Source organism: Ammospiza nelsoni, chromosome 5 (assembly GCF_027579445.1).
Source record: "Ammospiza nelsoni isolate bAmmNel1 chromosome 5, bAmmNel1.pri, whole genome shotgun sequence".
NCBI lineage: Eukaryota > Metazoa > Chordata > Aves > Passeriformes > Passerellidae > Ammospiza > Ammospiza nelsoni.
Window position 1 is genome coordinate 72,338,833 of NC_080637.1, and position 26,125 is coordinate 72,364,957.

Below are 26,125 nucleotides of genomic sequence, written 5' to 3' on the forward strand. Positions count from 1 at the left end.
AACATTGTATGGGTAACTTTTTCCTGAAAAGATACAATGGTAAAAAATTTTGTTCAAAACAAATAAAAAGGTCAATTTCACATACTCATATCCTAAAAATTATCTTGATCTCTTGTATATATTGGACTATTATTCTCACTCAAGAATTAGTCATAAATTTGAAATTAGCTCCATGTGACATCAACTGAATTTTTTAAATATACAAAAATATTCGGTATTTATGAATTGTTTCTAAATAATCAGAGAATAATAGAATCACAGAATGGCTTGGGTTGGAAGGGATCTTAAAGATCATCTCATTCCAACCCCCTGCCATGGCCAGAAACACTTTGTAGGTTGCTCAGAGCCCCATCCAACTGGCCTTGGACACTTCCGAGGAGGAGGAGTCCACAACTTCTCTGGAAACCTGTGCCAGTGCCTCACCACCCTCACACTAAAGAATTTCTTCCTAATACTCAATTAAACTTAATTTCTTTCGGTTTAAAACCACCCACTCTTGTCCAATCTCTATCTGTCCTTCTACTGGAAAGTTCTAGAAGGTCCTCCCTGGAGCCTTTTCTTCTCCAGGCTGAACAGCTCCAATCCTCTCAACCTTTCCTCACAGCAGAGGTGCTCCACACTTCTGATCATTTTCATGACCCTGCTCTGGACTCACTCCAAAATATCAACATCTGTCTTGTGTTGGGACCCCCAGAGCTGAATGCATCTTTCCAGTTGGGATCTCCTGAGAGCAGAGCGGGAGGGTAAAATCACCTCCCTCAATACTGTTTTTGATAGCAAATGTGGGCTATTTTCCCCTTTTTCAATCAGTGGGAACTTCCCCAGCCTGCCATGACTTCCCAAGTATATGGATAGCAGCTTAGGCCAGTTCCCTCAGGATCTGTGGATGTATCTCATCAGGACCCACGGACTTGTGTGTGAAAAATTGATTTGTAAAGGGCTCTCAAAACCTGACTGAAAGCTCACACAGCCTTGTACATGTACAGTGTGTGCAAACTCTGAGATAAGGTGTGCTGACTTAGGAAGGCCATGGAATAGAGATGACATTGTTGAGAGAGAGATTGAACTAGAAACGAGTTTCAAAAGATGGTCTGTCAAAAAGACCAAATATTTTGGAGAATTAGAACTGTGAAAGATGCATTGCAGCAAGGCCATGTAGGATAAAAAAAGAGATAATTTGGGTTAGAAGTATTAGCAGCATTGTGTGGCAAAAGCTAATAGGCTGAAAAACATTTATAAGGTATTGTAACCAAGAAGTAGAGTGGCTTCTGATGGAATGGTGTTGAGTTTTACATCTCTTATGTCTCAACCTTCTACAAGACTGATAGTGGAAAAAAAATTTTTAAAACACCTTTCAGTTACCCCATCTCTATAGAGCTGGGATTTTCCAACACTCGTGCATTTCAAAGCTTAGGTTTTCTCACACTCAGTCTTCCCCTACAGAAAAATAGCAGTACGGCCAAGGACAGTAGCCCTTGTCCAGGACATCCCTTCCATAAAAGCCCACTGGCTTCACAAAGTCATTGAGAATGTGCCAGTCTGGAAATCAGGCCCCTGGGCTCTTGGAAAGCCCGAAATGCTACTTTATTGAAGCAGGGGACAATCCCCCAGAATAATTTCTTCTGCAGAACATCACTAATAGAACCAAACATGAGCAAACAGCGATGCAGATTCCAGCTTGGTTCCATCTTTGGATAGCAGCGGAATGTTACGATAACCTGGAAATACAAGGACACCTTATTAGTGTATTAACCACAAGCACAGATATTAGAATGGAGTGGTTTTTTGGTCATCTATGCAGATAAGGCATAAATTAATGATTCTGTAAATAGCTCTTTAAAATAAAATTAAATTATACAGGACCTAAACACCATTTGTGCTATTTCTTCTCATATATATATAGTACTTCAATTGTGGTATTTTTAGTGACAGAGTGAAAAATTCTAATGTTTTTCAGGATGTGGTATTTTTTCAAATGGAAGACTTTTAGCCCAGTGATATTTACACATGGGCAAAGGTTACAATGTAATACCCAAGGTTAGGTGCTGCACACATTGTTCTGATAGCAAATGAAATCAGCATGTGAAACAGCAGTGATGGCACCTACAGAACGGTGCTGCAGCAGCTGTGCACTGTCCAGCTGAGGCAGAAAAAAATGAAATGTAACAACTCTGCAATGACATCTTACAAAGTTGTTTTCATATGAGTAATTACTTTATTAGAGATAAGTCATGCCATCAGAAACAACGTGTTCATCTGGTTGGTTGAAACATTTGGAGAAGCTGTAGTTCTCAATTTCAAACATAATTCACTTACCTGCTTAGAAAACAAAACAATCTCTTCTTCAAAACCCCAGCCTGTATGGCTTGATATGACTAAATGTCCATTATTTCATAATAATAAACAATGTCACTTTTGATTAAAAAATAATCTGTATTCTGTCTATGTATATATAACTCCAGGTATTTAAGTAATTCTGTGTTTTGTATCAGTATCTCTGTTTTCAAAACTGCATATTTCAAAGCCCCTACTTGGGTGTGTCTGGTTGCCTGTGGAGTCTTTGGGGCCCACACTAACCTGGGTTTGGAATTTCTTGCTTCTTTTATACAGAATCATAAATTTTTTTAGGTTTGAAAAGGCCTCTGAGATCATCAAGTCCAGCCTTTGGCTGATCACCACCTTGTGAACCAGAGTGTGGCACTAAGTGCCACATCCAGCTGTTTTTTGAACACCTTCAGGGATGATGATTCCACCTCCTCTCTGAGCAGCCCTTTCTAGTGCTGGACAACCTTTCCAGTGACAAAATTCTCCCTGATGTCCAACTGAACCTTCCCTGGCACAATTTGCCCTTGTTCTGTCATATTACACATAAGTTCCTCTGGTATTTAAGGTTCAGATTCTGGGCAGCAGATATTAATGCTGGTCTCAGACACTTTTCATTTTAAATCAGTTTTTAAGGCATGCACACAGTATGTGGAAGGCTTGGTTGATTTCCTATCCAAAGATACACTTCAAGGACTAAGATTAATTTCTAAAGACTCGTGTTCTAGCTCCTACCTACAGAATATTCTACAAAGTGTCCTGGGAGAAGTATAACTTTTTTTTTTTAATTGAAATTGCTCCATTTTGCATTAAATAATTAACTACTCATGGATGATAATGGAGGTAATAATTGAGTTCCTGTCCTGTATTAGCATTCTCCATGGCAGATTCATTGGCACATGGACTGTAACAGAGAACTCCCCTTCTATTTGCCTTTAACCGCCCAGGTTGAGAATTTCTCTCAATTTCAGCCCCTCTGAGTAAAGCTACATAATCACTACTTGGAAAATCAAATTCTGCTACAGCTGGGCAGCAAACATTCCTCCCCAGTGGAGTCTACAAGTAGCTGGGAGTCTGCTGCTGGGGAAAGGAAGGCAGTGTGGATATAGATTTGAATCCTTTCAAACGAAAATGCAGAGGAAGGAGGAAATGGCACGACTTTTTCTCACTACCTGACAAAGAAAATAAAAAGATGTAAGCACTGCTCAGCTTTTGGAAGGAACTTGCCCTCAGGGACACCTCAGGGATACAAATCCTAGGGACTGAGGGGCAGTCCTGTAGCACAGATTAAAGCAATTGCAGTGCTGAGGACTAAGACTGAAATCCTAGCTCATCCTTCAGCATTTTAGGCAGTTCTTCCCTTGTCTTCTTTTTGTGACTCCCTCTGCAAGAATTATTTTCCTATTTCACTGTTTAGAGAGCCTTGGTACCTAAAGCAAAACCATCATTCCAGACCTAGTTTCAGAGATCTCAATGGTAAGCATTGCAATAAATTTTGAAATTATTTATCATTTCACTTCTTAGAAGCATTTTATTAATGGCTTCTGGGCATCCTGACGGCAAATTACTTTTTTTTTTTCATGTTGTGTTAAGGGGCAATTTGTTTGGCATCAATTATAGTTTTTGCACCTAAACTTATTCCCTAGCATTTTGAATTACTCCACTGGAAATATTTCCTCAAAAATCTACTGTTCTTACTTTTCCAAAATATGAATACCTAATTTGTCACCAAAATTAATCCTACAGAGACATTAAGCCACACTAAAAAACCCATCTAAAAAAGCCTCAATTAATAATTTTACAAGCACTTGTAAGCAGCAGTGCCTGATATTTGAATTTGTCTCAGACGTGAGTTGGTGAGTTGAATTTTCTTTCAGTATCCAGAAGTATACAAATAAAAGGAAAGTAAAAGGTTATCAGTGTAAAAATTTATGTTGTAGAAAAACAACTGAGCTCTAAGAGTAATGTCTTTGTTCTTGTATAACTCCTCAACCTCAACTAAGAATCACAAGCAGCTTTACGACTTCCAAACATGAGGGGAAAAAAGCCATTTAAAATCCTGTTAAGCTTAATAAAATAGCTCAGTGCCTGTTGCCAGCTGCAATGTTTTGCCTTCGCATCTTTATTCTCTAATAAAAGCTGTTTGTTTTGTCAGAAATAGCTTTGGAAAGCCAGTGTAGTAAACAGCCATTTTACATAAGCCTTTCTCCTTGGCCTATTGGCTTCTGTGTCTGCTCTTTATGTGCAGCCTATTCATTACAAAGGTTCCAGGAACTCTACTGCCTTAACAAAAGAAACTCCAGCAAGAAAAATGCCATCTTTGGTCTAATTTATAACCATTGTTATAACCATTATAACCACTCTGAAAAGTTGCAGATAGGTTACCTGAGGGAGTTTTGGTGGCTTGTTTTGTTTTAATTTGATATTGGATTTTGAACTTATCTGAGTAGGAATTGCACAAAACTGCTGCCTTCATAGCATTCTGACTAGTCTCACTTCTTGCAATGAATTAAAATACCACCTGGGCAGTTTCCATCTAGAATGGAATACTGCAGTGGGAATAATCTCCTGTCATTAATACTGCTTTGATTTCAACATCATGGATTTGCATTCAGAGAATACAATTAGTTAAAAAAACCAGAGAGTGCCATGTATTCATTTAGTTAGACAATCTCCCTCTAGAAAACAGGCATGATGCTGTAGTCTCTCAGTAAAAATAAAAGCTTGGAATGTTGCGGATTTTTTTAAGCTGTTACAGATGGCTCTCATAAAAGTACTACCTGTATTCAGGCTCATCACAGGTAAAGTGTATTGGCCAAGGAAGTCCTTGTTGACCAAAGACACCTCATCCTCCACACAGAAGCGTATCATTGCCAGCTCTGGAACTTGGATGTTGAAAGAGAAGGTTTCATTCCATCTAGGACACAAAGCTAAGGAAAAGAGAAAAGAAACAGGATTCAAATGTGATTTCTCTTTTTTCTACTCAGTAACTGAATTATTGTACCTGCTATCACTAGTCTGAACTGGTAAAGAGTCATTCTTTTTCCCTAGATATCTGTGCCCATTTAAATAAATAACCAGACTCCCACTGACTCTAGAGGTGCAAAAGCCTAAAACAGTTGGTGTCATCCCTTAAAAGAGAGCAAAATGGGCCAAGGATAGCCAAGTTAAGAACTTCTGCTCAACCTGAATTTTCCTGTGGCCATACCAGTTTCATGCTTTTGCCAAAGTTTGTCCTTTCACAGTGAGTAAATAAATTCAGGTAGTAAAACACTCACTTGACTAGAAAGACAAAAAAAGAATGTGGAACAGAAGGTGTTACTTTGTCTTTAGCAATGTTCCTACAGAGAAAAGAAATTCAGGGGCTGATTTAAAACAGCAGCCATCTAAATAAAAAGAAAAAGTAAGCGTAGAAGACAGAGATACAGAAAAAGGGAGATCACAGGGAAGTTGTAGTCTGAGACATCAAGAAGATCTATATTGTAAAGATAAGGGAGTGCTCAAAGACAGCAACAAAGAGTACACACTTCACCTGTCAAGCAATTAAGGGATTACTCCTACTAGAAACTTCAAATGAGACAAGTGGTGAAGTTTCAGCGATTGCTTAAGAAAAAAAAGTCTAAATTTACCAATTTGTCTATTGGTTTAGGCTGGGATAGGATTAATTTTCTTCATATCAACCCCTATGGTGCAGCATTTTGGATTTTTAACCCAAACAGTGCTGATTACACAGCAGTTTGAGCTGTTGCTGAGCTGGGCTCACACAGTGTTGAGATTTGTCTTTCTCACTGTGCAAAGCAGCCTCAGGACGGCTGAGCCCAGCTGAGCAAAGGGATGTTCCTTAGCAAGGGTGGCGTGCTCACAGCTGGGGAAAGCAGGGAGGGAGGGCATTCACTGTCTCTCTTCCCAAGTAACACAAAACTCCAAAATGAACCCTTGTTTCCCTGGGAATGGCTCTACCCCTGCCTGCCCATGGGAAGTGGTGAATGAATTCCTTATTTTGCTTTGCTTGTGTGTAAAGCAGCTTTTACTTTACCTATTAAACTGTCTTCCCAACCCATGGGTTTTCTCATTTTGGCCCTTCCAGCCCTCTTCCCATCCAGCTGGGGGAGAGCAGGCAATCAGCTCTGTGGGGCTGAGCTGCTGTCCAGGATGAGCCCACAGCAGTGTGCAAATAAAATCCCAGCTAGGAGTTTGTGCTTCCTTAACCTACCAGTCTAGAAAAATGGCACACAGCATGAACTTCTGCTACAGATTTTGTGCCAGAAAATCCTAGTCTAGAGATAACTAATTGAATTCTCTATAACAATTCCTTGGTGATTCCTTATAAAATGTTGTTGTGCTTTGTTCTCAGCCAAGAGAATCAGACTGCTGCTCACCATTGCTTTTTATAACACTAGATCTCTTTTTGGCTTGATCCTCTGGCACACCATAGATTTCTATCTGCACCATGGGGTCAGCTTTGTTGGTCTTTGACATGGCACTGGGTGGTAATTGATGGCCACTGATCAGCTGGAAAATAAAGTTATATTGAAATAACTGTAATAATGAACTATTCACAGCCATGTAGTAACCATAAAAGAAATACCTTTCATAAGAAATTATTTTAAGGATATACCAGCCATAAACTGATGTATTAAAGACATATTAAATACAATGGAATCAATAATATGGATTTCATCTAACTTAATTTGTTGATAAATTTTTAGAAATATTGTGGTATATATTTATATAGTATATATATTATATTATATTCATATATATATAGGAACATTCATATATTTAGGAACATTTTAAATTAAATCAGATTGCTCCAAGCCCAGTCCAAACTGACCTTAAGTGGTTATAGGGATGGGACACATACAACCTCTCTGGGCTGCCTGTGCCAGTGTTTCACCACCCTCTTTATAAATAAAAAAATATATAAATAATTAAATATATAAATATATATGTGAATAATAAATATATAATATATATGTCACTAACTATATATATGTATATATAGATATATGTATATAAAACTGATACCATATTTTAAATTATATTTTTCAGGGGTTTTTACTCAATAGCTGCACATAAAAATTCTATTTTGTAACCATGCAAAATAATAACATTGGAGGAATCAGTGTACAGTGATTTTTACATTTTCTACTCTCAAGATCATGAATTCCAGTCTGTGGGGAGTGGATCAGCATCAAGACCCACGGTGACATCTGCACTGTGCTACAGGGTGTGTAGCAGACTCCCTCACCTGTGCCTCATGTCTCACACAGTAACACAAAAACTCCTCATTTAGTGAGCTTCCTGATGTTTTTCTCCTTAATTTAGTTAGCTACCTGGAAATTTTGTCTCAGACTGCCCTGTAATCTGGCACCCAGCCTAAGAAAGGACTTCTGAAAGTCACAACTTGGTCTGCTTTCTATCTATATTTCAGGACACCTAGGAAAGAGTAAACATCTGTGCAGTAATCAGCTTTTTAGAAATCAGTGTATGAAATGTCTTGGGAGAGATCTACAAGCCTGAAAACACAGCTGCAAGATATGACCCCTGATCCTGGTCTCAGGACTAAGCATCATAAGAGTTTCTTATTCCCCTGTCAGCCGCCCAAACAATCGAAACCCACAAATTCCAGCTTTTGCTTAGGTATTTTCTGTAACGCCTTGCTCAAAGAGAAGTTATAGTCTGAAATGTTTGAGCCTTGACAAACACTGATGTCCTTTCTTCCTAGTGAATAGCTACAGCCTTCACCAGAAAGCTTTGCAATCCCTGATGGGCTGCCCACTGGGAACCTGGGAGATTCCTTGCCATGTCCTGAGTGCTTTTGGCAAGGCATGAGCCATTGCTAGAGCCAAAATTTCCCCTGGGGTGGGAAAAGAGTGAGTTCTTTTGAGCACACTAGGACCCAAATACATAAATCCAATCCATGTTTGAGATCCAAGGTGCCGCAGAGACATAAAAATTGTTAGGCTGAGAAGACTCTTTATGAAGCACCTTGAATATCTCTGTGCTTCAAAAGCTCCATGCCTCTTGATGGGAATTGTGGCATATCAGGTTGAGGATAATGAATTCAGTAAAATCAGGCCCTATGTGACTTTTCTGTACTTTATTCATTCATTCTGAGAGATTTGTCCCCTAGATGTTTTATATCTTTGCTTTCTGTTAAGTCATTTGTCCATTCATCCAGTTAGTAACTTTTCCAGCAGAAGCTGCTTTTCCTTTGACTCCTGCTCCCAATTCCTTTTGTCTTCAACCACCATTTCCTGGTTTTTGCTGCTGGGAATGAATGGGGCTCTCTGTGCCCTTCAGTGCCTCAGCCAGTGGGATGCCACTGCTGCTCTACCAGCCTGTAGTCTCAGTCTAAAGTCCTCAGTCTAAAACACTGCCTTTCTCTTCTCCAGCTCCTTCCAAACTCAGACACTTCCTTTGCACTGACAATGATTTTTTGCTGTGTCCTGCATTACAATTCAGGGTTTCTCCTCATCCTAATTCCAGCTTCATCCAAATTAGGGCTAAAATAAGTGATGTATTTGCCTGGCTGCCTGAAATCATCCAGCAATGTCTTTTCACAATTGGTATGCTCACTGTCAGAACACTAAAATGTTCTTGATTAGGTGCGTGCATTATGTAAGTATTTTATAATTGTCACTAACTATTGCTTTATCTCCACTATTTATTAGTCTGAAAGAAACAAAATAGCAATTACACACTAATTATATGCTAATTAAATAGCATTTATGCCAGTGGTATTCTGTGTATTCAGAAATATTACTTTTTCATTGGGAAAAGGGAGTTTTCTAATTAGTGAACAATTATAACAAATCTACTTTATCTCAAAAAAAAAAAAAGGGCTTTTCGAACCATTTATTTGTAAATGACATGTATTTCTAGTATTTTTGGGACGTAAATCACATTATAAATTGGGAGAAGTAGAAATAATTCAAAGACTTATTAATTCATTCCTCCTTTCACACATTTATACCGTTTTAGGATTATAAATAATCTTTAATATATGCATAGGAAGATAATGAGACTTTAAAAAAGCCTAAAGCTTCCTATCTTATCTTTAAAATTTCCATTTCTCAATTAGCATTATAATAGTACACATGGTATTATTGATATTGAAAGAAATAACACCCAAAGTGCACATTTGATTTCTGTGTTTTCAGCTCAGTTTCCACAAGCACAATTAACTGGTCCATTTGTCAGCTCCATTATTTATATTTCTTTATACAGCATACTGAAAAATCATGTATTTTTACAGACTCTTAGAAGCTCTGAACTCTTACATATTTTTAGCAAACATAAGTGAGATACAGACTGGAAAGTATCCAAGCAGCAGTTGATACTATATGAGAGTTTTACCTTTCTTGTTGAAAATATTAATTCCCAACAAACAGGAATGAGAATAAAATGGAAAAAAAAATAGGTTACAATTGCATCTGAACTACATAACATTTGTTTTCCCATTTTTATGGAACAAAGCGACACTTCAGTAACCTTACCCTTATTGACAGAGACATTGGTTTGCTGTGTGCTCCCACATTTCGGGGTGTGAATGTGGTATTGCGATCCCTCAGGAATGCAGGTTTCAGCACATAGCCACAACCACCATTGTCCAGGAATTTTCCATCTTGCAATTCCATGAATGGGCCTGGTGTTTGGAAGTTTAGGGCCACTGGAAAATTAGAACAATACTGATTTTAGTGAATTAGGTTTGATAACATTTTATAAAACAAATATTTTTAAAAAAGCAAATGAGCTTAAGGTATCTATATCTCTCAATTCATATGTAAGATCCTGCTGTTTCCCTTAAATTAAGTGATACTCAATTGCTGGAATCTGAAATGTAAGGAATTCTCAGTAAGCCAAAGCTTAGAATTAAACACAGGATTCTATTTGAGATCTTGGAAAAAGTTTCCAAATTTAAGTTCCAGAAGAGAGAATGTGGATTTATAGTTTAAAGTAGAAACACATCAAATTAAGAAGAAGAAAGTTTAGAGTTTTAGAGTTTAAGATATGGAAAAAATAAAAGTCGTTACAGAGGTAAACAAGGAGTTTAGAATGGTTACAGTTTAGTACTGTAAGTTTATATGTCATAACATGATTGGCTAAGAAAGCTTACAGCTTACACTTTAACATGAGTCCATAAGATGAAATATTTAAGGATTAGGTCAAAAACATAAATATCTTTATTAACAGTGGTTTATTAATCAATAAATCTTTAAAAGGTCTTATAACTAGGAGTCTTGTAACCTTCTAAACCATAAAGATGTGAGCTGAACTCACCCTTCCTATTTATGTAGACGATAAGAAAAATAAATCACATCAAAACAACTCAGAAATCCCATCTCTAACTCATTCAAAATCCCTTCAAAAATCCCCATACTCATACACCCATAATTATTTGTGCACAAAAGCAGCACACTATTTAGAACTGCACCCCATTTTAAGAATTACCCTATAGATATTTTTACATTGCTCTATCTGTTTTCCCTTTTCTTTCTAAATTAGACCTAGGAGAATATGAAATGAGAGATCCTTTTTCTCCCTAAAAACTGAATTCACATCCTAGTTTCTCTAGAGCAGCAAGACCCTGCGCTCCAAAGCTGCTAACAAAGTTCTGGTGCAGAAGTCAAAACCACAGGATTGTATCCAACCTTAGTTATGGTGCAGAATTCATCAAAAAACATCTCACCCAGAAGATTAAGAAGCTTTAGTTTACTGTTAGAACACCCAGTGAAAATGCAATAGAAGTTTATAGAACTAGAAGCAATTTAAAAAGTGTTCTTAAATTTATGTGAGCACACATTCTCTTGGAGTTTAATCCTGCAGTACTGGTGATTATTGCAAAAATACGCCTGACAGATTTTCCTTTCCTTGGCAGTTCAAAACATTTTTGGTATGCTGCAGCACCAATAATAAAATATCACATTTCTCATCAACAGGATATTGTAATTCATGAGATAAAGCCAACATTGAAATAGACCTGTTTAATGAAATTTTCCCCTATTCCAGTACATTGGAGCTTCCTGTCACGTTCAAAATAGAAAATGCAGAAGTCAAATCAGCAGTGAATGATGGCATTATGAACCTGTGACATGTGTTAAACAGACAGTGATAAGAAGTCATTTACTTAAACTGGTGGTTTGGTAGGAATGAAAAAAGAAGACTTTAAGCAGTTCAAGTGACTCCTCATAATAATTCATGAAGAGGACAATATTACCTGTTCCTATGAGATAATATGAATGCATTGAATGAACGTTTGACATAATGCAACAATCCTTATCGCAAGAGGAAAACACACAGAATTGTTTTCATGCAAAAATTATTTGTTCCTTCATTGCTCTGATGATCCTTTTAAAATGTTCTGTAGCAAATAACACAAACAGGAATGAAGCAGCTGGTACAATGGACCTGATATTTGCACTACATGTGTTTTTTGGTAGGGTTACTTCTGAAGAGCTCGGGCCTGGCTCCATAGTCTCAAAACCAATTAATGGGTGGAATATATGAAGTGCTCCCAGAGTGCATCAGCTATTTAATCTGACAGGAATCCCATCTGTGCTAGCTAAGATTGCTCTGCATCATGAACCAATATGCAGCAAGCAGGAGCAACTGGAAACCCTGTCTAGAAAAACCCCAAACAAACAAAAAAAATGTGAAACAGCAAAACACAACATGCAGTCCCGCTTGGAACTAAGTGTTAATGTAGATGCAGACATGATTTTATATTAACATACACAGGAAATCTGTTTTAACTTTAACAACAGAAGTGAAACTTCACAGTGTTCATATTGCCCTTTGCACACCATTGCCTTTTTTAAACAGGGTAAGTATTTTCTTGGTATGGTTTTGGCAGTAATTCACAATTTGCTTTTCATGATCAGCACATCATCCAGAAACAGCCCCAGATTTGGTGCTCTATGATGCTTGTCATATTTTAATACACTGAATCAAGCTGTGCAGAGGATGCTACAAGAGCTGCAAACCCTGAGGCCCCTGGAAGTCTGAACCACAGATAACCCAGGACCTCTCAGTCCTCAGGTGATTCCTGGGCCACACTTTCAGAATATGTGGGTTTAAAAGTGCAACTGAAATTAGGCACATTGAACAGTCAGCTTCAAATAGCAGCTTCTACATGATGAACCAAATTACATGATTGCACATAATGAGACTACTGCTAAATTTACCAAGCTTTATATGCGACTAAGCAGGAAAATCTGATGTAACAACAGCAACAAGAAAATGAGAATACTTTATATTTTATCATATTAGGAAAATTACTTTTGCAACACAAGTGAAGGGCAATGTTATTATGGGTTCATATCTTCAAACATCAGAGCTGTGTTTTCACTTAATTTAATTTGACCTTAGAATAAGTTAAAAAACATATGGAACAGTAGTTTTCATTTACCTGCTGGTTTCTTTGCGTTGCAAGTTTTAAGGTGATTAAGCAAACGTGAGATTTTGTGTCATATTCTCTGAGATGGAAACCTCTACTAAAACTGCTCACAGGGTTCATAGCTGCTTGGGGCCTCCCAGGGCACTGCTTTATGGTGCATTGATGCACAGTTTTTCTTTTTAATCAGGTGCAGTTATAGCCCTAACACTTCTTGAAAAATGGCAAGGATCATAAACCAAAAGCTATGCCTAGCAGCATGGGCTGAGCAACATCTTTCTGCAAACAACCCTGAATTTCTACCCAGTGTTTCATTTTAGCTTTGCTGAATTCAAGAGCAGAACTGTCAATAACATCCTTTGTACTGTTGTTTTATGAAACAATATAAATTTAATGCATGTATGAAAAGAGATTTAAACTGACAGTTTCTTTTGGAAATAAGCCTAAATGAGCTTGCAGTGAAACCATCTGAGCAGTACATAATCTCAATGTATGGTTTTCATGGGGAAGTAAAGGCATCTTTAACACTGTGTACATTAAACTTTTTCCTTAGTCCTTTCATTAAGCACCAAAAGCCTTTAATATTGACTCAAAATCAAAGCACAACAGCAAAACCTAGGCTTGAGGAATGACCTGAGCAAAGGAATTCCTCAGTGTGACTCCTGCACCTGAAATGGATTTAAGTATTCCTAGAACCACGAGGCTAAGTCCCCTTCAGATCAGAGTATTCCATAATCAAATCATCTTGCAAAGCACCAAAGCTGCCATGGTTGTGCCAGTAAGCCCCAGGGGTAAATAACTTCATAGAGCAAATAACTTATATAGTAAATAACTTCTATAACTTCATAGAGCAAATGGAAGGTAGGAAATAGCCCAGCTCCAAAAAAGATGAGCCATTCCATAATACACAGAGCAGTACTATTTTTGACCCCAAAACTCTGTATCACAAACAGTTATCTGAAGTCAGTCCCATAACCAAGTGCAGAACTAAAGACATTCTAAATATTCATATACAGCACCTTCCATAAGCACCACAATTCAAGACATAATTGATTTATAATCTAAAAGCAAAAGCTTTTTAAAACCAAATGAGCACTGTGAATATGATTGTAGGGCAGTTGAGAAAAACTGCACATCCTTTGTCTGTTATCCTGCCTCTTATTAATAGTCCTAGTGAAACTTTTAAAATGTATTTTTTTATCTTTTGTTCTTTGCTTCCTGGTTCTATTACCTATATTACAACCATAAGGTTTAATGTATTTTCCCATTCAAATGGGAAGATTTTAAAATTGATAAGGACACATTTATCACCAATTTTTCTTAAAATGAGTTTCTTAATTGCATTTTATGCCATTTAAAAATGCATCTCGAGGTGTATTAATTTTATGCCATTTCAAAAAATACCATATGCAAAAAGCACTCAGTGCTTTCTATCTCCATGATTCACCTCACTCATTTGAATCTAAAGAGATTTAATAGATCACACTTTTATCAGCCTTGTTGCCTTCCTCTCAGCTCTTTCCAATTGTCTGTGTTCTTAAAGTGGGCCACTCACAACAAATGCAACAAAAAAATCTATGCCTTAGATATTCAAAATCAGAACTGAATTGCACACAGCCTGGGAAATCCTATTGAAAACAGGCCTGCATCCCAAAGGTCTGGAGTGCTGCCATTGGCCATGAGATGATCAATGTGCTTGGATTTGAGGACACTGTGCATTTCATTCCACATCAGCACTCCAGGCTGGGCATGGGCTGTCTAGGCTTTCTTCTCACATGCAGGTCACAGCTGCACCCAATCCATCACTGCCCAAATTTACAGAAATATCTCAGGAGTCCAAGAAAGATAGAACAAGACTATTTGACTGTTTACAAGGGCATGACAGGACAAGGGGGAAGGTCTTCAAAGTGAAAGAGAGCAAACCTGTAAATAGGTGAGACCCACACAAACTTTATGAACAAGGACTTTGGTCTACCTGACCAAATATAAAGAAAAAACCCATTTTTTTCCTACCAGAAAAAAAAAAAAATATATATATATATACTATTGGTTCCCTTACAAGCTTCTATGGACAGTATAAATTTTGGCATACAAAATCTCATCTCTCTTCCTGGCAAAAAAAAATCAATCAGTCAAACTGTTATTTTTTTCCCTCCCCTAACAGACTCCAAATTTTATTAAGCTTAATGATGATTCCTGGCTTTATTTTTCACCTACACATTTTGAAATGGTTGTTTTTATTCTACAGAAAATTGATTTATGAATGACTTACAATGTGAGAGAGGAAGAGGGACTGCTCTTCTGAGAACTGAATAAATGCAGAACTGTGACATAATATGCTTATAATGGTTTTTTTAATTGTCTTTGGGCCAATTTAATACTGTGGCTCCAAAGATACTGTCAAAAGAAATGTGAAGAATTCAGTCATACACTTCATAATTGCTGACATTGTTCCTACTTAATTACAAGTGGTTCTACTGGAAAAAAAGATGTCAGGTGATTGAGTCATCCATTGTCCCAGCATATCTGCGAAGGGTTTAAGTAGGGATCCTCTCTTGTGAGGTTCTCATGGGAAAAGTACATAAAGTATTTCTGATAAATTATCAAGTCTAAAAATCTAAATTGATTTTTGCTATTTAATTAATGTATCAGTCTGAAAGTCACACTTTAGTGTAAGGCTGAGCATCTTTTGACTGTCATTTGACCAATTTTACACCTGAAATTTTTCCAATTTTTAAAAAATTATTTAACTTGTGATTCTTGGCAGAACAGTGAATATTATCAACTTCCCTTCCTGTTTTAGTATGAATCACTGACAGATTTTAGAACAAGATCTGCAAGGACTTCAGAAACAATTGTGTTCCTGCAATTTTTTTTCCCCCATCTTCTTTTAAAATTTATTAGACTCCACATAAATTATTTACTACTCTATTGGTTGTCTGCACTGAAGACAGCTGGAAAAACTGATAAAATGGAATTTCAATGTTTCTTTGCTTTTAAGTGAAATCCCAGTATCTATTCCACCCACCAAAAACTGCCTAAAAAGAAGCAGGCTACAGAGTAGCCCAAGAGCTTTTTCATAAGCCTGGCAGCAGGCACATTTCTGCAGAACATGAAACCTTCATCCAAAACAGCTCCTAACCTTTGGAACCATTCCAAAGGAAAGTTGAGTGCATTTGGGGAGCTTCATATGTAGAATCATATTGTCCCACCCATCTTGTAGAGGTCTACACTTGAATTAGCTGCACCACTTCACTCTTAGTGGGGATCAAATCAATGAAGTTCAAGGGACAACATTAAAAAAAAAGATTTCTCTAGTTTTTCACTTCCCAAGAAGGCACTTTTGGGCTATTAAAGCCAATAGAAGGCAGCAATAATATAGTTATTGACACAGCACCCAAGCAGGGTCAGATTTGAGCCATTTTGATTTGCACAGGTGAGGCATACCAAAATTTGTTGCTTACTTTTCCCTTGGTTGCTTCAGAGATTGAAATCAGAACTGGTTAGAGAGCTCTTTATCCCTCCTCTTTTCATATTTTGTCATATTTTTGCTCACAAGACTGAGCCACAAAACAGATGTGAAAAAAACTGCCAAGCTGCATTTCAGTGTCACAGGCCAAGACAAAACCTACAGTAAGAAAAAACCCTTCATCCAAGTACAATTTTCACAGCAGCATATAAATTTCATGCACACTCCAAAAAGCACATATAGGATCTTCTGAAACAAAATTCTGTACCTACCACACCATGGCTTTCTCCTGTAACTTATGACATGTTTTGGTCATTCCTGTAGAGTGCTTTGATACATTTACAACATTTCCTACTGCATGGAAATGCCATATTCAAAAGGATAATTAAGTCTTTTTTTTGTTTTCACTGAGGCTCTATTTTGTTTCAGATTTTTTGTTGTTTTTCTCAATTAATATAAAACAACTGCCTTCAGTTTATTTAAATAACTACCCTGAATTTTCTTCCCCTGCATAAATCTTTCAGTTTAATTTTATTTACTAAAGAAAAAGGAGACATGGATACACCAAACCAGTTCTTTCCAGTGCCTCACTGCAGCTGTATGCAGAAGGCATACTAATTTTCACAGACTATGAAAAGTGGGGTTGGTTTTTTATTCACAAAACCTCCTGTTCTTATGAGTCTCCATTTTCAGAGAACAGACAGGGAGTGCACAGTGATATCCAAAAGCTATTTTGTGGAAACTCTGTACTTTTCAGTGAGCTTTTTAACTTGTCTTCCTCTGGAAATTAGGTTTACACAATTACATGTCCCATCCTCAGCCCCAACAAATCTTGAGCCTGTTGGACCATTTCATCCTGCTTTAGCTGAGTGCCAGCCTGCTCCAAGTTAATATGTTCCAAGCAATTTAGAGAAAATTGCTGGCAAAGTACAGGAGAGAGACTGTTTTGGGTCCATCACTAAAGGGAAGTGAAGGAATAACTCAATTCTCATAATTACAGGATGCAGAGGCCTGGCAGGCAGTATTATATGTTAGGTTTGAACAAAACCTAGTACATTTTCTTTGCCCAGCCAGAAGAAGTTATGGATGTTAAAGGAACTTGAAGGCAAACTTGCAGGTGTGGGGAGGAGAAGGGAGGTAAGAAGGGGAATAGGTGGCATAGGGGAAACCTGAGAGTCCTTTGAAGAGTTTTAGGGAAGTGGCAGAAGGGATCTGGAGGGATCACTTCTGCGCATGGGGTGTAAAATACAAAGGCAGGGTGTGTATGTCTGTCCCCTGTCTCTATAATTCACACACGCAAAAAGTGTGTGAATTATAGAGACATGGGACAGACATAAAAAATCAAAACTCTCTGTTAAATCAGTGGAAGGACATCAGCAGAATGTTCACTGATACACTCACTCTGGGAGTTGCATTGTGGAGAGCAGCTGTAGTTCTGCCAAACACTTATCTGAAGCAGATTAGGGAATTAAGAATAGATCTAACATAGCTTGGAAATTATATATGTGGAGAATTTGTTTTAATCAGCCTATTCCCATGTGAAAAATGGAGGGGGTTTTGAGTGAAGATGCAAATGAAGTGACCAAGAGAGCAGATCTAACCACTTCCTACATATTTTTCATTCTTCCAGGAAGGGGCCCAAACTCCCTATGCACCAGAAGTCATATGTTTTGCATAGTAATGTTTAGAATGACTTCTCATTAAAGTATACTCTGAGTAAACAATCAATATAGTAATTTTGAAAGACTTCAGCCCTGTCTGTGATCTAACAAATGGATATTCTTTCAAAGATAAGTGTGCAGATTTACAGGCCAGAAAGAAAACTAGTAAATTGCAGCATGATAAGACTGGGAGATTAATTCCATTTGAAATTAAGGACCTCTGGCTAGTGTTTCCTCTAATCATGGAACAAACGTACTAGTTTTTAATGGCAGTATGGAGTGTAGATGGCAATGATAGCATACAGAGTGCAGCACCCCATTCAATAATCCAGAAATTACACAAAGTGTGGATGAACCACAAGGACAGAACATAATCAAACCAATTTCACACAGTGTGGTAATGAGAAGATACTTGGATAGCCCAGCCCAAGTCCAAATCTGTACTGCAAATAAGCATTTATAAGGACACAGAAACAAGTAAAATTTATACTAATCAGTAACTTTTGTAGTCCTTGTGTAGTTATGTAAAACTCTACCTCAATATAAACAGTCAGGATGGGGAAGGTAACTTGTCACAGGAGATATATGGGGAGCTGAGAAATGAAAGAAGTGGGAAAGGCAGCCTGGAACAAGGGTGACATAAGCTCCAGGGCCCTGCAGGCAGAGTGGAAGCTGTGCCTGTCCTTGGATGAGTGTGTATTTTAACATAAACAGGGTGAATCCAAACCTTTCACCTCCAAACCAGGAGCCTGCAGCAAAGTGCCCTGCTCACCCCGCAGCCTCCCTCAGGTGCCCTTGGCCAAGACTCAAAGACAGAATATATTTGTGAGTACAAAACAAAACAAACCAAAGCTCAACTATTCTGCTCTCCTTTACCTAGGGCTGAAGAAGATGTAGCAGGCAGACAGAGAAAAATATTCTGTAATGAGAATCTTTCAAACTGAAGAACAAACAGATGAAGGTAAAATTGTCTTTAAGGCCATAAAAAAGGACAAAATGCTTATAGGTAAGAGGTTTGTCAAAGCCTGCTGTACCCACAGAAGTAATGCCATGCTTATTTTTAACAAATTCAAAGTAATAACTTGCAATGAAGAGAAGCAGAAATAATTTTTATTTTGTTGCTCAGGAAACTAATATGTTATGCAGTGGGAATTAAGATGCTAAATGTATGTTACATTTATATAAAGACTGGAGGCTCCCAGCAGCTCCCAGCTGAACCTGGGTGTGGTGCTGACCAGGAATATTTGTGTTTCCTTGTGTAACATATCCTGTTCTGGGATTTCTGGCACTACTATCAATGGTTGTGCTCACATCTCCTGCCCCTGTACCGCTCAAGTCACAGGAGCCATTGAAAACCCAGAGACCCTGCAGAAGAAACTTCCATTGCTGAGTAATGGAAACTTAAAAATGCTAAATTATCACTAGAGTTAATATACAATTCAAAAATATATTTTAAAGAAATTAATAAAGTACAATAAATTAAATATCTGGGATAAGAGACAGCTATTCAACACAAAGTGATGTTTACAACTACCAGGGATGAAAAACTAATGGGAGATGTGGGTTGAAGGAAAAGTTTATATAACAAAAAATTAAAATAATGCCACTGGTGGGAAGTATGCAACCTATATAACACCAAAATACTACAGAAAGCAAGAAACCCTTGCATTTGTAAAGCCTAGAATGCAATCGTTTCTGCAAGGATACATACCCATTTGACACCCTATATTCCAGAACTCTTGAGGATTGTAATTTGAAGATTTCATTCTTGATCCCTTGGGGTAAATTCTTGTAATAAATCTTGTAGTATGTGCAATAAACTGGCTAGCTGATAAACAGAAGGATAAAATCTTGGTAAGAAAACCTTTGCTATCAAAGAGGTCCTATTTGAATAAATAATAAAAATGCAGTCACTGGATCCAGAAATTTTATACACAATATTATATCTATGTATTCTATTTTAACATTAATACATGGACCACTCTGAGCTATGCCTGAAATCTTCTTTTGAAACCTTAATATCTTCCATGTATTTGAATCTGACAGCATTCCTGTATATAGTGCAGACTTTTTTAAGAAGTTCATGAACCAAAAATCATTCCTTCACTGGAATATTCTGTTTCTTCATCTTTTTACAGGGTAATTATATGATTTCTACACTAAAGCCCACTGTGTTCTCATGGGAAACTAAGACACAGAACAGGGAACTGCACAAAAGTTTCCCCATTCTATAGTAGCTCAAAATGAAAGAGAAAATCATCTCTAGATGATCTTGGCTTGTTTGCTGTTAGGAGATTTAAATAAAATGACTAAATAATATTGAGACCAGGGAACAGCACACTTTTAAAAGCCACTTAAATTATTCTTATATAAGCCTCAGAAGTTGTTAACTATTAATGAACATTGTTTTTCCTTCTGCTGGCTGTGTTCCCTCCTTTCTCATATGCAGGCATGGACTACACAGATGTGGGAAGCTCCAGATGACTTCTATCTACACAATTTTTAGTTATTCACCAAAAATCTACGTTTCCAGGCTCATCTCTCTGATATATTCCATTCTCCTCTCATAATTTTTTGTTTGTTTAGGGGTTTTGTTTGGTTGGGTTTGTTGTTTGGGGGTGGTTTTTTAGAGAGAGGGGGAGTTATAGAATTAGTTTTATATTCCCTAGAGTGCTGGAGGAACAGAGAGGACTCTCTGTGGATGGCTGGAAAATCTTACTTTTTGATGCATCATTCACCTCACCAGGCACTGAAGCGCCTCCACAAAGTGGGTGGGTGGCAGCAGGGCTGGCCCCGAGTGAATGGGCGTGTGGCAGGGGTCATTCTCATTGCCATTGCCGTTGTCACAGCCGGTGATCTCTGCTCTCCACACCCCCAGAGCCCCGGGCAGGCAGCTGGAGCTAGAACAGCAGAGGCTGCACTGTGCTGCCTCCACCAAACGGACATGCCCCAAGCCAGAGTGGGTTTGGAATAGCCCAGCTTGGCTGGCATGAGAGGTGTGCTCCAGTGGAGCAAACTGCCTGCTCTGGGCTTTATCCAGCCCTTTAATGTGGGCTCTTATCTGCAGCTCTCACCAAAGCCAGGGCACTGCCAAGCCAACTCCACTTTTTCAGCCCAGATTTTGGGAAGGGGGGAGGAGGAGGAGTGAAATTTATTCCACACTTTTTCAAGTACTGGCTGAACTCTTAAATTATTTGATGCAGAAAACAATGAATCAAAAGGCAGACATTCATTTTGTAGACTGTGTTAATATTTGTTCTTATAAAAATACATGAAATTAAAACAAAGTTGAATTTCAATTTTCCCCACAAAACCAACAGAAATTTTAAAAAATGCTATTCAAAGGACATTTCTAACACAGTATTATACAAAGACCCAAATAAAATCAGACAGCAGTTGTTTCATAAAATTTTTACCCTTCCAATGCCTAAGCAGTGAACCATAGCAACAAGTAACTTTAAACTAATTAACTCAAAAGAAATTACCTGAAACTCTTGCAAGTTTTCGTGCTTTAGACTCTCCAATGGAATTATTTTCCCAGCACTTCTGAAACTGCATGGAATGCTCAAAGCCCACAAACTTCTGAGATTTTGTATAAACCACAAGGTCTGACAATGCAAGGGCAATCTTTGTCTTCCGCACCTAATAATCATCAGATGAATAATGGAATAAAAAAGTCACAATAATGCATATTTCATTATTATTATTATTAATAATTCACAGAAACAATAATTTTGGATGCATAAAGCATGAGAAAAGATGCCACAGTTAATGAATTTAATAAATATGACCTTTAATAGTGAGATTTGATCTAGTGAGAGAAAATTGAGGTTATTTTGTTCATGTTCATCATAGTAATCATAGGGTGAGTGGAGAGATGCTTCCTAGCAGAATATTCTGCATAGCTTTACAGTTTTCCTGCTTCTAAGGTGTTTGCAATAGCATCATTTTTCTTGGCTTTTAACATTACTCCTTAAAACTATACCTCCAACTTTCTATTTGTAAATATATGAAATACTAGAAAGGACCAACAGCATAAACTCATCTGTAAAATGTAGAATAACAGGAAAATGTTACACTGTGCCAAACAAATTAGTCAAAGGCATATTATTTCTCTAAGCATTGCTCTGAAGTCAGGAAAACTTTTCTTCTTGATTAAGGTCAAAGATTCTCTCACCAAAATCTTAATTTAGTCTTGCTCCATTACCAAAACAAGCAGAAACAACTGACATTTTACCAGGGTCTTCTCTCTTACAGTGAGGCACTACATGACCACTTCATTTTCCACAGCACAACTTGTGAGCTAATTGGGGGCAGTAGCTAGCAGAGAGCTGCTGATGCTAATCATGTTTACATTCCATTAAAGCTTCTGAAGGCAAAGTCTCATCTGACAAAATAACAGAGTTTGCCTCCTCATGGCTCTTAAACTATGCAAAGTTCAAGAGCATTAATTATTCTGAGGCTGTGTCCCACGAGGAGCAATAGGGGTCTGCTGCCATGGAAATCCTGGAAAATGCAACTTTCTGGAGGCAGGCAAAGCCAGCAGCATCACTGGGACATCTTCTGCAGATTCAAATGCTCTCCCACCCCTCCTCCCAAAAGTGGGATAGCAAGGCAAATAGTCCAACAGAGTGGGACCCTGGAAACCACTTCCCCTTCTGCCTGTGAAACATGAGCAGATAGTTTTTGTTGCTGCTGTTTAAGAGTATTCCACAATACATTGTATTGTATTCCACAATACATTCACAATGTGTTCCACAATACATTCTCATCTGTAAAAAGGTCCTATCAATAAACTTGAAAACTTTTGCCTAGAAATTTGACATTTCCTGTTCAAAGAAGACTCCATCCTTCCTCAGCATTTTTCCTTGCTGTTTCTCCATGTCAGATGGAATGAGAAAGAAGCAAAAACTTTCACCATCAAATTATACAAAAAAAAAAAGAGACACTGTTTCTCAGCAAGAACACTGGGCTCTGAGGAACATTGCCAGTTTAGCCACATTTAGGTAATCAGAGCATGATGTGCAAGAGTGACTGGACACTTCAGGTGCTGCTTGACATCTTAAAAAAGTTGAACAAAGCAGTTTCAACTCTGAGAAAGCAACGGATTTTCAATGGTAGACAATTATACTTGGTTAAAAAAAATAAGTTCAATTTGACTTTCAGATAGGAGATTACACCCAATTTTTACACTTCTTTCAGAAATAGTGCTTAACATTAAGTCTCTACATGATAAATGTTAAAATGCCTCTTCAATTCCAGGTGCTGAAAAATGTTTCAGCACAACCAGGAATGTGCACCAAGTTTAATGTAAAAAATCAGAACAGAAGAAAATAGGGGAATCTATCTGTCTTAAAAATAGACTTGGGGAAGAAATAGTTAACTCTGCCTGTTGTCATTAGGAAGTGCTATAAATGTTCTCTATACATAGCTCCAGGGGGCCATGGCGCCAACAAAACACTTGGGTATCTTCATCTTAAATCTACTGTGGTACTGTGCACCTGGGACAAGCACAGAAAGAGGAAAATGGGGTTGAAGTTCAAGATGGGACCACTGGGAGGTTGGATACTAAAATGTGGTCCAGTCTGACTTTTCTTATAAAAATAGGAAAACTCTGAAAGCTTCAGCTAAAACATGTAATTTCCAAATGCACTGATCTTAGCAATTTTAAAGTTTCCCTTTTAAATTTAGTCTCTATTTTAAGATAATATAGTCCTTCTTAAAAAAAAAAAAAATCTATATGTTCTCTATATTCAATTGAAGCAAAAGCTACCTTGCTTTTTTTTTGAGGTGGAGGTGAAGATCTACGATCTCCTTTTCTTTTGGAAGGAGTCTTGGGTCCTCCAGGAAGCATGACTTCTGTGTCATCATCATCAGAGGGAACATCAGAGTCAGACACTTCCTCTGCCTCACCACCATACTCCTCCTCCATCCTGAGCAGGCTTTGCTCAAGTGTTCCAACTTTCTTATTTTTTATCAGAACTTTGAATTTTAATGCCTGTAGAAAAGAGATTTAACAATAATAACTAGAATTCTGTAGATTTTTCATCTCTTGGTATTATTTAACTCGTCTTCAAAGTTGTTTATTAAGTATAATGAAGTGAGCTTATAAAATGAAGCAAAATAGATATGAGTGAGGCAGAAGCCAAAGCCAAATGAACCAAACAGAATCTGGGGACCAAAGTACATAACAGAATGTGGCTATCTAACCCCATGACAGGAAAAAAGGCTCTCCACCACAGGCACACAGATGCTGAAACTATGAAAACATAAGTAGGAAGTAAGAGCCAAAGGCGATAGCCAGACAAGATGGAAAACTATATTTTTTCACTATGCCTAAATGTCCTTATATATATGTGTGTGTGTGTGTGTACTTATAGACATGTATGATGTTAATTTGGAATGTTTTCATCTATCATTGAGGCTGCAGGAAATTTGTCATTTGATTTTTTGTGCATATCTCTCTTGTGTACCAAATTAAAAGTTCTGTTTATACCTTGTGTTCTTTATAGTAGATCCTTTATGCTGATCTTACCCAGTTGAGGGAAACAACAGTTTGGTGATTTTGTCTAAGCAGTTTCTCTGTTTATAAATGAGCATGTATCAACCTCCATAATATATAATGTAAAGGGGGAAAAGCATCTCTCAATTATAGTGATTCTAATAACATGGCTTTCATCTATGCAACAGAATTATTTGAATTTATATTTCACTTTGATTACAAAATTATATTTATAGTAAAGCTGTTATTATGTAGCAGACACTCAAATCTACATCTGGACACTGGAGCTGCCAGTGAGTAACAGGACTTACTATGGCTCTTGAATAAAGTGATCCTCAAAAATATTCCTTAAATTTCCTATGTGAAAAGGGAGTGAAAAGGGAGTGTGGCAGGAACAGGGAACGAATCATTTCACAATAAATGAAAGGTAACTGAAATGCTGTAGTTTGAAGTATCCACTAAGTAAATATAAAAGGTGTGGATGATGAAAACATATGAACCCAAAGTTCTATAATGGAAACCAGAGCCATTATAGGCAAGGACAGAGACATTCCGTTCATTGCCATTGTTGCTCCATTGCTCATAATCCCTTTATCACTTCAGATTTCAGGCTGGTAGTTTGCCAGGGTGCCAGTGCAATGAGACGTCCCATGCCCAGTATCTATCAGTGCCATGGTGCTGGGAGGTTTGATCAGTCTCTCTGCACTGGTGACTCAGAATAAGGATGCCCTTTAAATTTTCCTTCATTTCTTATTGATGCACTCTTTTTTTTTCCTTGTGATATTTTTAGAATAATTTTAATGTTATTAATGCTAAAATAAATGAAAATTAACCCATATTTTTTAAGAGTTCTGAATTTTCCTTTGTATGTTCATATTTCCCAATGTTTAAAAGCTATTCTATCCATTTTCAATCTTGTATTTTGTTATTCACATGAAGACTTAATTCTACAAATTAAAAAAAAACCAATCCTAGTATACAGGGGATTAAAACACTTTCTATGGTTACATTATTGCCTCCTGTATGCAAATTTCTTTAAATAAAAAGGACTGTAGAATGTGTGTGTAGTTATAAAACAATGGGTCATGATGTTTTAAGTCAGTCTCTAAAATTCTGTTTACAAGCTGTTAGCAAAAATGTAAACACCCTGAGGTAGGAGGAGTTTTTTAAGTTTTTTTAGGGTTTTTTTCTACAAAGATAACATTTTTAAATCATGACTCATTTCAGAAACAGTCATAAAAAATACCCTAGTGATATGAAAATTTGCTATTTTTTGGCCAGAAGAAAATTGTAATAATAGTTACCCCAAATGGTTGAAAGTGAAACACAGAGTGAAAAATGACATACCAAGGATTTTGTCTGAACTTCAAAGATCTTCAAAAAAAAACTTACAATAAATGTATGGTTACAAAATCAGTGACTGTGAAATCTGAGTTCTTTAATTGGTAATCAGCACTGCTAAGCATGTGACCCCTTTTTTCTCTACAAGTCCAAGTCTTCCAAGAGAGCTGAAAAGTCTTTTAATAAGCTGAAACTCTGAGTATTCACTAAAACTTCTCATTTCTAGTTTTATTATGAAAGGCAAAGTATGTTAAAAATACATTTGCTGTTTACCTCTATATAAACTGTAAGCATACTAAAAAATTTAAATATGTAAAACATAATAGGTCTTCCCTAGAGCATAGAGGGACTTCAAGGCTGGCATAAGCAAAAGCCTCAAAGTACAATCAACTGGAACAAATATTTACATAATTAAATGAACAAAAGTCTGG

General features: G+C 37.3%; 1 protein-coding gene across 1 annotated transcript in view; it reads right to left on the reverse strand.

Annotated features, from left to right (window-relative positions):
• Positions 1 to 1,635: 1,635 nt before the first annotated feature.
• Positions 1,636 to 26,125, reverse strand: part of PLCZ1 (phospholipase C zeta 1) — a 45,487-nt gene continuing 20,997 nt past the window's right edge. Inside the window, exons 7-13 of the mRNA XM_059472635.1 lie at positions 23,625 to 23,849; positions 21,337 to 21,493; positions 19,563 to 19,679; positions 9,825 to 9,997; positions 6,702 to 6,834; positions 5,103 to 5,252; positions 1,636 to 1,718 (exon numbers count right to left, since the gene is read on the reverse strand). Of these exons, the coding sequence (XP_059328618.1) occupies positions 1,636 to 1,718; positions 5,103 to 5,252; positions 6,702 to 6,834; positions 9,825 to 9,997; positions 19,563 to 19,679; positions 21,337 to 21,493; positions 23,625 to 23,849 (1,038 nt within the window). The remainder of the gene's footprint in view (positions 1,719 to 5,102; positions 5,253 to 6,701; positions 6,835 to 9,824; positions 9,998 to 19,562; positions 19,680 to 21,336; positions 21,494 to 23,624; positions 23,850 to 26,125) is intronic.